Source organism: Panulirus ornatus, chromosome 1 (assembly GCF_036320965.1).
Source record: "Panulirus ornatus isolate Po-2019 chromosome 1, ASM3632096v1, whole genome shotgun sequence".
Lineage (NCBI taxonomy): Eukaryota > Metazoa > Arthropoda > Malacostraca > Decapoda > Palinuridae > Panulirus > Panulirus ornatus.
The window spans coordinates 36,373,530-36,388,033 of record NC_092224.1 but is presented as its reverse complement, the minus strand read 5'-3'; the positions used below and the strand labels follow the sequence as shown (position 1 = coordinate 36,388,033).

The following is a 14,504-nucleotide window of genomic DNA, read 5'->3' as shown; positions in this document are numbered from 1 at the left end:
GAGCCGTGAAGAATGTGTGGAAGTCGAGAACATTATCTCGGAAAGCAAAAATGGGTATGTTTGAAGGAATAGTGGTTCCTACAATGTTGTATGGTTGCGAGGCGTGGGCTATGGATAGAGTTGTGCGCAGGAGGATGGATGTGCTGGAAATGAGATGTTTGAGGACAATGTGTGGTGTGAGGTGGTTTGATCGAGTAAGTAACGTAAGGGTAAGAGAGATGTGTGGAAATAAAAAGAGCGTGGTTGAGAGAGCAGAAGAGGGTGTTTTGAAATGGTTTGGTCACATGGAGAGAATGAGTGAGGAAAGATTGACCAAGAGAATATATGTGTCGGAGGTGGAGGGAACGAGAAGTGGGAGACCAAATTGGAGGTGGAAAGATGGAGTGAAAAAGATTTTGTGTGATCGGGGCCTGAACATGCAGGAGGGTGAAAAGAGGGCAAGGAATAAAGTGAATTGGCTCGATGTGGTATACCGGGGTTGATGTGCTGTCAGTGGATTGAATCAAGGCATGTGAAGCGTCTGGGGTGAACCATGGAAAGCTGTGTAGGTATGTATATTTGCGTGTGTGGACGTATGTATATGTGCGAGGTAGCGCTAGGGAAAGACAACAAAGGCCTCATTCGTTCACACTCAGTCTCTAGCTGTCATGCAATAATGCTCGAAACCACAGCTCCCTTTCCACATCCAGGCCCCACACAACTTTCCATGGTTTACCCCAGACGCTTCACATGCCCTGATTCAATCCACTGACAGCACGTCAACCCCGGTATACCACATCGATCCAGTTCACTCTATTCCTTGCCCTCCTTTCACCCTCCTGCATGTTCAGGCCCCGATCACACAAAATCTTTTTCACTCCATCTTTCCACCTCCAATTTGGTCTCCCACTTCTCCTCGTTCCCTCCACCTCCGACACATATATCCTCTTGGTCAATCTTTCCTCACTCATTCTCTCCATGTGCCCAAACCATTTCAAAACACCCTCTTCTGCTCTCTCTTTTTATTTCCACACATCTCTCTTACCCTTACGTTACTTACTCGATCAAACCACCTCACACCACACATTGTCCTCAAACATCTCATTTCCAGCACATCCATCCTCCTGCGCACAACTCTATCCATAGCCCACGCCTCGCAACCATACAACATTGTTGGAACCACTATTCCTTCAAACATACCCATTTTTGCTTTCCGAGATAATGTTCTCGACTTCCACACATTCTTCAAGGCTTCCAGGATTTTCGCCCCCTCCCCCACCCTATGATCCACTTCCGTTTCCATGGTTCCATCCGCTGCCAGATCCACTCCCAGATATCTAAAACACTTTACTTCCTCCAGTTTTTCTTCATTCAAACTTACCTCCCAATTTACTTGACCCTCAACCCTACTGTATCTAATAACCTTGCTCTTATTCACATTTACTCTTAACCTATTAATTTTCTTCTTTCACACACTTTACCATATATATATATATATATATATATATATATATATATATATATATTTTATTTTTTTTTTTATTATACTTTGTCGCTGTCTCCCGCGTTTGCGAGGTAGCGCAAGGAAACAGACGAAAGAAATGGCCCAATCCACCCCATACACATGTATATACATACGTCCACACACACGCAAATATACATACCTACACAGCTTTCCATGGTTTACCCCAGACGCTTCACATGCCTTGATTCAATCCACTGACAGCACGTCAACCCCGGTATACCACATCGCTCCAATTCACTCTATTCCTTGCCCTCCTTTCACCCTCCTGCATGTTCAGGCCCCGATCACACAAAATCTTTTTCACTCCATCTTTCCACCTCCAATTTGGTCTCCCTCTTCTCCTCGTTCCCTCCACTTCCGACACATATATCCTCTTGGTCAATCTTTCCTCACTCATTCTCTCCATGTGACCAAACCATTTCAAAACACCCTCTTCTGCTCTCTCAACCACGCTCTTTTTATTTCCACACATCTCTCTTACCCTTACGTTACTTACTCGATCAAACCACCTCACACCACACATTGTCCTCAAACATCTCATTTCCAGCACATCCATCCTCCTGCGCACAACTCTATCCATAGTCCACGCCTCGCAACCATACAACATTGTTGGAACCACTATTCCTTCAAACATACCTATTTTTGCTTTCCGAGATAATGTTCTCGACTTCCACACATTCTTCAAGGCTCCCAGAATTTTCGCCCCCTCCCCCACCCTATGATCCACTTCCGCTTCCATGGTTCCATCCGCTGCCAGATCCACTCCCAGATATCTAAAACACTTCACTTCCTCCAGTTTTTCTCCATTCAAACTCACCTCCCAATTGACTTGACCCTCAACCCTACTGTACCTAATAACCTTGATCTTATTCACATATACTCTTAGCTTTCTTCTTTCACACACTTTACCAAACTTAGTCACCCGCTTCTGCAGTTTCTCACATGAATTAGCCACCAGCGCTGTATCATCAGCGAACAACAACTGACTCACTTCCCAAGCTCTCTCATCCCCAACAGACTTCATACTTGCCCCTCTTTCCAAAACTCTTGCATTTACCTCCCTAACAACCCCATCCATAAACAAATTAAACAACCATGGAGACATCACACACCCCTGCCGCAAACCTACATTCACTGAGAACCAATCACTTTCCTGTCTTCCTACACGTACACATGCCTTACATCCTCGATAAAAACTTTTCACTGCTTCTAACAACTTGCCTCCCACACCATATATTCTTAATACCTTCCACAGAGCATCTCTATCAACTCTATCATATGCCTTCTCCAGATCCATAAATGCTACATACAAATCCATTTGCTTTTCTAAGTATTTCTCACATACATTTTTCAAAGCAAACACCTGATCCACACATCCTCTACCACTTCTGAAACCACACTGCTCTTCCCCAATCTGATGCTCTGTACATGCCTTCACCCTCTCAATCAATACCCTCCCATATAATTTCCCAGGAATACTCAACAAACTTATACCTCTGTAATTTGAGCACTCACTCTTATCCCCTTTGCCTTTGTACAACGGCACTATGCACACATTCCGCCAATCCTCAGGCACCTCACCATGAGTCATACATACATTAAATAACCTTACCAACCAGTCAACAATAGAGTCACCCCCTTTTTTAATAAATTCCACTGCAATACCATCCAAACCTGCTGCCTTGCCGGCTTTCATCTTCCGCAAAGCTTTTACTACCTCTTCTCTGTTTACCAAATCATTTTCCCTAACCCTCGCACTTTGCACACCACCTCGACCAAAACACCCTATATCTGCCACTCTATCATCAAACACATTCCACAAACCTTCAAAATACTCACTCCATCTCCTCACATCACCACTACTTGTTATCACCTCCCCATTTGCGCCCTTCACGGAAGTTCCCATTTGCTACCTTGTCTTACGCACTTTATTTACCTCCTTCGAGAACATCTTTTTATTCTCCTTAAAATTTAATGATACTCTCTCACCCCAACTCTCATTTGCCCTTTTTTTCACCTCTTGCACCTTTCTCTTGACCTCCTGTCTCTTTCTTTTATACGTCTCCCACTCAATTGCATTTTTTCCCTGCAAAAATCGTCCAAATGCCTCTCTCTTCTCTTTCACTAATACTCTTACTTCTTCATCCCACCACTCACTACCCTTTCTAATCAACCCACCTCCCACTCTTCTCATGCCACAAGCATCTTTTGCGCAATCCATCACTGATTCCCTAAATACATCCCATTCCTCCCCCATATATATATATATATATATATATATATATATATATATATATATATATATATATATATATATATATATTTTATTCATTTATTATACTTTGTCGCTGTCTCCCGCGTTAGCGAGGTAGCGCAAGGAAACTGACAAAAGAATGGCCCAACTCACCCACATACATATGTATATACATACACATCCACACACAGCACATATACATACCTATACATCTCAACTTATACATATATAAGTATGAAAAAAAAAATATGTGTGTGTGTATGTATGCATGTGTGTGTGTGTATGTATGCATATTTGCGTGTATGGGCGTTTATGTATATCTTTCCTACTATTCGCCATTTCCCGCATTAGCGAGGTAGCGTTAAGAACATAGGACTGGGCCTTTGAGGGAATATCCTCATCTGGCCCTCTTCTCTGTACCTTCTTTGGGAAAAAAAAAAGGGGGGGGGGGGATTTCCAGCCCCCCGCTCCCTTCCCTTTTAGTTGCCTTCTACGACACGCAGGGAATACGTGGGAAGTATTCTTTCTCCCCTATCCCCAGGGATAACATATATATTTATTTATATTTATTTTGCTTTGTCGCTGTCTCCTGCGTTTGCGGGGTAGTGCAAGGAAACAGACCTAAACCCCTCATATACGCACATATACATACATATACATATCAACTTATACATACATATATATGCACACACATACATATATACACATGTATATATTCATACTTTCTGCCTACATCCATTCCCATTGCTACCCTGACACACAGGAAACACCGAATATGTATAATTATAATAATATATTATGCTAATATTATATTATATTTTATTGTATTATACTTAACCGCTGTTTCCCTTGCAGTAAGGTAGTGCAAGAAAACAGACGAAGAATGGCCCAACCACTCATATACACATATATATACCTAAATGCCCATACGCGCACATATACATATCAACATATATATACATACACGTACATATATACACAATTATATATTCATACTTGCTGCCTACATCCATTTCCATCGCTGACACACAGGAAATAACCCCCCCTCCAAAAAAAAAAAAAAAACACACACACACACACACACACACACACACACACACACACACACACACACACACACACAGTGAGGTAGTGCCAGGAAAAGACAATAAAAGGCCATATTCACTCACACTCAATCTTTAGCTGTCATGTGTAATACACCAAAACCACAGCTCCCTTTCCACATCCAGGCCCCACAGACCTTTCCATGGTTTACACCAGATATTTCATATGCCCTGGTTCATTCCATTGACACCATATGTATGTCATAGAAAGTAACTAAAAGAGTGGGAGCAGGTGGCTGAAAATCCTCCTTTCCTGTATTACTTTCCAAAAGAAAGAACGAAGCAAGGAGCTTAGTGTGGATTTTTTCCTTCTAAAGCTCTCTCATCTGTTCTTACTGCAGCCTTGCTCATGCAAGAAATGGTGAGCATGAATGAAGAAGAAAAGAGGAATACAGAATTGATATTGAAATATATGAAATTGTCAAATTCCGTTAAATAGAAATTTTTCTTTTATTCTTGTAAGGTGTTTCATATTCAGAATAACAGCAAAAAGTGTTATCTACTGCTGTGTACAGTTTATTGCTCCAGCTTTGCTTATGTTGCTCACAGTTAAACACTTGTTAATGAGCTTGCCTGAAACAAGTCTGGCACACAATTCATATTGCATTGTAATGATGAACCATTTCTTTTTTCTAAGTAGTTTGTAAAAATCTGCAGTGGTTTGATTGCTTTCATTCACTATAAAGGAAAAGAATGTGTAAGCACGACAGGAAATATGTTGAAAGATATGACAACTCAAATTTTTGCCCTGACTGCTGGCTTGTACGGTTTTTGCTGCTGTGGGTGCCCTTTTTATGCTGTTGCAGTAACTGCTTTTTTTTTTTTTTTAAGAGACATATTTCAAAATTATTTACAGGTAAAACATTATTTTGATATAGACCCATTATACAAAATATATACTCAGGATTGGCATTGGGATGCACAGTAGTAATGAAATAATTCTCATTTATTAGACAAAAGTAACTTTTTATAACTGCTAGTCTCTTTGTGCCTCATTGAGGTAGTGCCTCAAACAGATGACAGAGCCTTTGGGGGAAAAGAGGAAGGAGAAAAACACGCAAATATACATACCTATACATCTCATTGTACACATATATATACACTCTCAGACATATACATATATACACATGTACATAATTCATACTGTCTGCCTTTATTTATTCCCATCGCCACCTCGCCGCACATGGAATAACAACCCCCTCTCCCCTCATGTGTGTGAGGTAGCGCTAGGATAAGACAACAAAGGCCCCATTCGTTCACACTCAGTCTCTAGCTGTCATGTAATAATGCACCAAAACCACAGCTCCCTTTCCACATCCAGGCCCCATAAAACTTTCCATGGTTTACCCCAGACGCTTCACATGCCCTGGTTCAATCCATTGACAGCAAGTCGACCTCAGTATACATCGTTCAATTCACTCTATTCCTTGCATGCCTTTCACCCTCCTGTGTGTTCAGACCCTGATCGTTCAAAACCTTTTTCACTTCATCCTCCAACCTCCAATTTGGTTTCCCACCGCTTCTTGTTCCCTCCACCTCTGACATATATATCCACTGCCAATCTTTGCTCACTCATTCTCTCCATGTGCCCAAACCATTTCAATATACCCTCTTCTGCTCTCTCAACCACACTCTTTTTATTACCACACATCTATCTTACTCTTTCATTACTTACTTGATCAAACCACCTCACACCACCTATTGTCCTCGAACATTTCATTTCCAACACATCCACCCTCCTCCGTACAACCTTACCTATAGCCCATGCCTCGCAACCATGTAACTGTTGGAACCATTATTCCTTCAAACTTACCCATTTTTGCTCTCTGAGGTAGCATTCTCACCTTCCACATATTTATTGCTCCCAGATCCTTCGCCCCCTTCCCGCACCCTGTGACTCACTTCCGCTTCCATGGTTCCATCCATTGCTAAATCCACTCCCAGATATCTAAAACACTTCTTCCTCCAGTTTTTCTCCACTCAAACTTACCTCCCACTTAACTTGTCCCTCAGCCCTACTGAACCTAATAACCTTGCTCTTATTCAGATTTACCCTCAGCTTCTTTCACACACTACCAAACTCAGTCACCAGCTTTTGCAGTTTCTCACTTGAATCAGCCACCAGTGCTGTATCATCAGCGAACAACAACTGACTCACTTCCCAAGCTTTCTCATCTACAACAGACTGCATACTTGCCCCTCTCTCCAAAACTCTTGCATTCACCTCCCTAACAACCCCATCCATAAACAAATTATACAACCATGGGGACATCGTGCCCCCTGCCGCAAATCGACATTCAATGGGAACCAATCACTTTCTGCTCTTCCTACTCGTACACATGCCTTACACCCTTGATAAAAACTTTTCACTGCTTCTAGCAATTTACCTCCCATGCCATATACCCTCAATACCTTCCACAAAGCATCTTTATTATCTGCCCTCTCCTGATCCATAAATGCTAGAGATCGATTTGTTTTTCTAAGTATTTCTCACATACATTCTTCAAAGCAAACACCTGATCCACACATCCTCTGCCACTTCTGAAACCACTTTCCTCTTCCCCAATCTGATGCTCTGTACATGCCTTTACCCTCTCAATCAATACCCTCCCTTGTAATTTCCCAGGAATACTCAACAAACTTGTACCTCTGTAATTTGAACGCTCGTCTTTATCTTATCCCCTTTGCCTTTGCACAATGGCACTATGGATGCATTCTGCTAATCCTCAGGCACTTCATCATGGACCATACATAAATTGAATATCCTTACCAACCAGCCAACAACAGTCACCCTCTTTTTTGATAAATCCCACAGCAATACCATCCAAACCCGCCGCCTTGCCAGCTTTCATCTTTCGCAATGCTTTCACTGCCTCTTCTCTGTTCACCACACCATTCTCCCAGACCCTTTCACTTTGCACACCACCTCAGCCAAAACATCTGCCACTCTATCATCAAACATATATATATATATATATATATATATATATATATATATATATATATATATTTTTTTTTTTTTTTTTTTTTTTGCTTTGTCGCTGTCTCCCATGTTTGCGAGGTAGCGCAAGGAAACAGACGAAAGAAATGGCCCAACCCACCCCCATACACATGTATATACATACGTCCACACACGCAGATATACATACCTACACAGCTTTCCATGGTTTACCCCAGACGCTTCACATGCCCTGATTCAATCCACTGACAGCACGTCAACCCCGGTATACCACATCGATCCAATTCACTCTATTCCTTGCCCTCCTTTCACCCTCCTGCATGTTCAGGCCCCGATCACACAAAATCTTTTTCACTCCATCTTTCCACCTCCAATTTGGTCTCCCACTTCTCCTCGTTCCCTCCACCTCCGACACATATATCCTCTTGGTCAATCTTTCCTCACTCATTCTCTCCATGTGCCCAAACCATTTCAAAACACCCTCTTCTGCTCTCTCAACCACGCTCTTTTTATTTCCACACATTTCTCTTACCCTTACATTACTTACTCGATCAAACCACCTGACACCACACATTGTCCTCAAACATCTCATTTCCAGCACATCCACCCTCCTGCTCACAACTCTATCCATAGCCCACTCCTCGCAACCATACAACATTGTTGGAACCACTATTCTTTCAAACATACCCATTTTTGCTTTCCGAGATAATGTTCTCGACTTCCACACATTCTTCAAGGCTCCCAGGATTTTCGCCCCCTCCCCCACCCTATGATTCACTTCCGCTTCCATGGTTCCATCCGCTGCCAGATCCACTCCCAGATATCTAAAACACTTTACTTCCTCCAGTTTTTCTCCATTCAAACTTACCTCCAAATTGACTTGACCCTCAACCCTACTGTACCTAATAACCTTGCTCTTATTCACATTTACTCTTAACTTTTTTCTTTCACACACTTTACCAAACTCAGTCACCAGCTTCTGCAGTTTCTCACATGAATCAGCCACCAGCGATGTATCATCAGCGAACAACAAGTGACTCACTTCCCAAGCTCTCTCATCCACAACAGACTTCATACTTGTCCCTCTTTCCAAAACTCTTGCATTCACCTCCCTAACAACCCCATCCATAAACAAATTAAACAACCATGGAGACATCACACACCCCTGCCGCAAACCTACATTCACTGAGAACCAATCACTTTCCTCTCTTCCTACACGTACACATGCCTATATATATATATATATAGATATATATATCTTTCTTTTCTTTCTTTCAAACTATACGCCATTTCCCGCATTAGCGAGGTAGCGTCAAGAACAGAGGACTGGGCCTTTGAGGGAATACCCTCACCTGGCCCAATTCTCTGTTCCTTCTTTTGGAAAATTAAAAAAGAAACGAGAGGGGAGGATTTCCAGCCCCCCGCTCCCTCCCCTTTTAGTCGCCTTCTACGACACGCAGGGAATAAATGGGAAGTATTCTTTCTCCCCTATCCCCAGGGATAATATATATATATATATATATATATATATATATATATATATATATTTTTTTTTTTTTTGTATACTTTGGCGCTGTCTCCCGCGTTTGCGAGGTAGCGCAAGGAAACAGACGAAAGAAATGGCCCCCCCCCCATACACATGTATATACATACGTCCACACACGCAAATATACATACCTACACAGCTTTCCATGGTTTACCCCAGACGCTTCACATGCCTTGATTCAATCCACTGACAGCACGTCAACCCCGGTATACCACATCGCTCCAATTCACTCTATTCCTTGCCCTCCTTTCACCCTCCTGCATGTTCAGGCCCCTATCACACAAAATCTTTTTCACTCCATCTTTCCACCTCCAATTTGGTCTCCCTCTTCTCCTTGCTCCCTCCACCTCCGACACATATATCCTCTTGGTCAATCTTTCCTCACTCATCCTCTCCATGTGCCCAAACCACTTCAAAACACCCTCTTCTGCTCTCTCAACCACGCTCTTTTTATTTCCACACATCTCTCTTACCCTTACGTTACTCACTCGATCAAACCACCTCACACCACACATTGTCCTCAAACATCTCATTTCCAGCACATCCATCCTCCTGCGCACAACTCTATCCATAGCCCACGCCTCGCAACCATACAACATTGTTGGAACCACTATTCCTTCAAACATACCCATTTTTGCTTTCCGAGATAATGTTCTCGACTTCCACACATTCTTCAAGGCCCCCAGAATTTTCGCCCCCTCCCCCACCCTATGATCCACTTCCGCTTCCATGGTTCCATCTGCTGCCAGATCCACTCCCAGATATCTAAAACACTTCACTTCCTCCAGTTTTTCTCCGTTCAAACTCACCTCCCAATTGACTTGACCCTCAACCCTACTGTACCTAATAACCTTGCTCTTTTCACATTTACTCTTAACCTTCTTCTTCCACACACTTTACCAAACTCAGTCACCAGCTTCTGCAGTTTCTCACATGAATCAGCCACCAGCGCTGTATCATCAGCGAACAACAACTGACTCACTTCCCAAGCTCTCTCATCCCCAACAGACTTCATACTTGCCCCTCTTTCCAGGACTCTTGCATTTACCTCCCTAACAACCCCATCCATAAACAAATTAAACAACCATGGAGACATCACACACCCCTGCCGCAAACCTACATTCACTGAGAACTAATCACTTTCCTCTCTTCCTACACGTACACATGCCTTACATCCTCGATAAAAACTTTTCACTGCTTCTAACAACTTTCCTCCCACCCCATATATTCTTAATACCTTCCACAGAGCATCTCTATCAACTCTATCGTATGCCTTCTCCAGATCCATAAATGCTACATACAAATCCATTTGCTTTTCTAAGTATTTCTCACATACATTCTTCAAAGCAAACACCTGATCCACACATCCTCTACCACTTCTGAAACCACACTGCTCTTCCCCAATCTGATGCTCTGTACATGCCTTCACCCTCTCAATCAATACCCTCCCATATAATTTACCAGGAATACTCAACAAACTTATACCTCTGTAATTTGAGCACTCACTCTTATCCCCTTTGCCTTTGTACAATGGCACTATGCAAGCATTCCTGCCAATCCTCAGGCACCTCACCATGAGTCATACATACATTAAATAACCTTACCAACCAGTCAACAATACAGTCACCCCCTTTTTTAATAAATTCCACTGCAATACCATCCAAACCTGCTGCCTTGCCGGCTTTCATCTTCCGCAAAGCTTTCACTACCTCTTCTCTGTTTACCAAATCATTTTCCCTAACCCTCTCACTTTGCACACCACCTCGACCAAAACACCCTATATCTGCCACTCTATCATCAAACACATTCAACAAACCTTCAAAATACTCACTCCATCTCCTTCTCACATCACCACTACTACTTATATATATATATATATATATATATATATATATATATATATATATATATATATATATATATTTTTCTTTCTTCTTTCATACTATTCGCCATTTCCCGCGATTAGCGAGGTAGCGTTAAGAACAGAGGACTGGGCCTTTTAGGGAATATCCTCACCAGGCCCCCTTCTCTGTTCCTTCTTTTGGAAAATAAAAAAAAAAAAAATTGAGAGGGGAGGATTTCCAGCCCCCCGCTCCCTTCCCTTTTAGTCGCCTTCTACGACACGCAGGGAATACGTGGGAAGTATTCTTTCTCCCCTATCCCCAGGGATAAATAATGTATTATCCAGAGGGATAGGTGAGAAAGGATGCTTCCCACATATTCCCTGCGTGTCATAGAAGGCGGCTAAAAGGGGAGGGAGTAGGGGGCTGGAAATCCTCCCCTCCCATTAAAATTTTCCAAAAGAAGGAATGGAGAGGTGGGCCAAGTTAGGATATACCCTGTAAGGCTCATTTTTTTGTTCTTAACGCTACCTTGCTAATGCTGGATAAGGCGAACATGTAAGAAAATATATATATATATATATATTTAGTTATTTATGTGGTTCAGTAAGGTTGAGGGACAAGTAAATTGGGAGGTAAGTTTGAATGGAAAAAGTCTGGAGGAAGTGAAGTCTTAGATATCTGGGTGGATTTGGCAGCGGATGGAACCATAGTAGCAGCAGTGAGTCACAGGGTTGGGGAGGGGGGTGAATGTTCTGGGAGCGTTGAAGAATGTGTGGAAAGCGAGAACATTATCTCGGAGAGCAAAAATGGGTATGCCTCTAACCCTCCTGTATGTTCATGCCCTGATCCCTCGAAATCTTTTTCACTCCATCCTTCCACCTCCAATTTGGTCTCCCACTTCTTGTTCCCTCCACCTCTGATACATATATCCTTTTTGTCAACCTTTATTCACTCATTTTCTCCATATGTCCAGACTATTTTAACACCCTCTTCTGCTCTCTAAGCCACATTCTTTTTACCAGCACATATCTCTCTTCCCCTTTTATTACTTATTTGATCAAACTGCCTTACACCACATATTGTCCTCAAACATTTCATTTCCAACAAATCCACCCTCCTTCGTGGGTTGTAGCCCATGCCTCGCAACCATATAATATTGTTGGAACATTCACTTAATGTTCACCATTAAATATGTATGTGAACACAGTGTTACTGCAGTTCAACAAGCATGTAACTTTACGTCATTTGATGATCACAATTAAATACATAATGTATATCAATACAAGACAACTACAGTTTAGCCAATATGTAACTGCACATCACTTAATGTTCAGTGAATCATCCCAATGTATGATATATAATCCATGAAATGTGCTCTTAAAAATTCTGTACTGTGTTGATAGGCTTTGTTCATATGCTTATCCAAAGCATAGAAATATCTAGCCCCACCGAGACTTTGTTCATATGCTTATCCAAAGCGTAGAAATATCTAGCCCCACCTTGATCTTAAGCTCTTTTCTTATTGATTAACTAGTTATGTTTGTGACCCCCAATTATGTAATGCCTCAATTGTTTATTTACGCCGATTGGTTGCTTGAATTCGATAAATTGTTCTTTATTTATTTATTCTTTATTTGCACACACACACACACACACACACATATATATATATATATTTATCATACTTTGTCGCTGTCTCCCACGTCAGCGAGGTAGTGCAAGGAAACAGACGAAAGAATGGCCCAACCCACCCACATACACATGTATGTACATACACGTCCACACATGCACATATACATACATACATACATACATACATACATACATACATGCTCACCATTTCCCGCATCAACGAGGTAGTTTCAAAAACGGATGACAGCCGTGGAGGAAAAAATTGTCACATGGCTCCATCGTCTGTTTCTTCTTTTGGAAAGTAATACAGGAAGGGAGGATTTCCAGCCACCCACTCCCATGCCTCTTTGTCTCCTTCTACAACATGAGGAATATGAGGTCTGTATTCTTTCTCCCCTATCCCCAGGGATTATATATTTGTGTGTATATATATATATATATATATATATATATATATATATATATATATATATATATATATATATATATATTGTTTTTCTTATACTTATGGGGCTCCTGCAGCTTTAGAGCTGCACTAAAACCAGAATCAGGAAAATGATGGACTCCTTTGAACCAGGAAGTTCCCTATTAAGACTATACTGTATTTCATCAATTGATTATGATACAGACTTGCTGAAAGTGACTTTTCACTCTTGGTGTGACCACATACAGGCAGAGTTTGGTGACACTGGTGTTTGTGTGTATATATATATATATATATATATATATATATATATATATATATATATATATATATATATATCTACACAAGTAAAACCTAATTTATATAAAAGTTTATGAGTGGGCAATATGAGTGTAAAGCTCTCCCCATGATGCAAAGATCTCACATATTGTGTGCATTTAAAATACTTGGAAGTGTTCATATATATTTACATACATTACTCAGGAAAAGGAGTACATGATAAAGAAGATATGCAGTATGAACATGCACTAACACAAACATAAACTTATGGCATGGAAATGACTTTGCTTATGTCTTGTTAATATAAAACTTTGGATTTTTTTTCAATGCGTTACATAAGTATTGACTACATATGGTATGGTGTGGTGTATGGGAACAGGGAACTACAGCCTGCCAACTTAGCTTGTTATTGGTGAGCCTCGGGCCTCTGGAACCAGGAGAGGTCTTTGTCCTGTGCCTGCCGTCTGAAGTGAGTTGTGCCTGTAATGAATGTTGATCATTTTGCATGCCTCCAGCGGCGGCCCTCCGAGGTGTTGCGATCCAGCGTGGCAGGGCTCGGACGTATCCGGCCACTGCCCTTGCACGTCATCCCACCCCACTAACAGCTGCCGCCACAGCTCTGCATGGCTACACACCGTAAGTTTCAGTACCAGACGAGAACAGCAGCTGCATCATACTCCTGAAGACACCACGCAGCAGCAGACACAGCAGCAGCAGCAACAACAGTATTGGCCTCTACTTTGTGTAGCAGTCACTCTTTGGTCCTGCCTGCTGTGGATGCATCAGTCCCTGTCATTTGTCTAGTAGAGCAGATTTCATGACTTCACAGTTTCCCTTGGCTTCTCATTGCCTTGATGGTAATCACTGATCTTGGATCAAATTTGTAGCACAGCAAAGCTTGCATAATTGGTCATATACAAATTGAGTTTGATTATAAAGGTTGATCCTTAATACACACA

At 41.7% G+C, this 14,504-nt stretch overlaps 1 protein-coding gene across 15 annotated transcripts in view; it reads left to right on the top strand.

Annotated features, from left to right (window-relative positions):
- LOC139748626 (RNA binding protein fox-1 homolog 1-like) overlaps positions 1-14,504 on the top strand; it is a 354,628-nt gene that overhangs the window by 305,344 nt on the left and 34,780 nt on the right. For 13 of the 15 annotated variants that reach the window (XM_071661925.1, XM_071661935.1, XM_071661954.1 and 10 more), the window contains one exon: positions 14,061-14,181. The exons of the other annotated variants lie outside the window; for them this stretch is intronic. In XM_071661925.1, the coding sequence (XP_071518026.1) occupies positions 14,061-14,181 (121 nt within the window). The remainder of the gene's footprint in view (positions 1-14,060; positions 14,182-14,504) is intronic. 15 annotated transcript variants of the gene reach the window in all.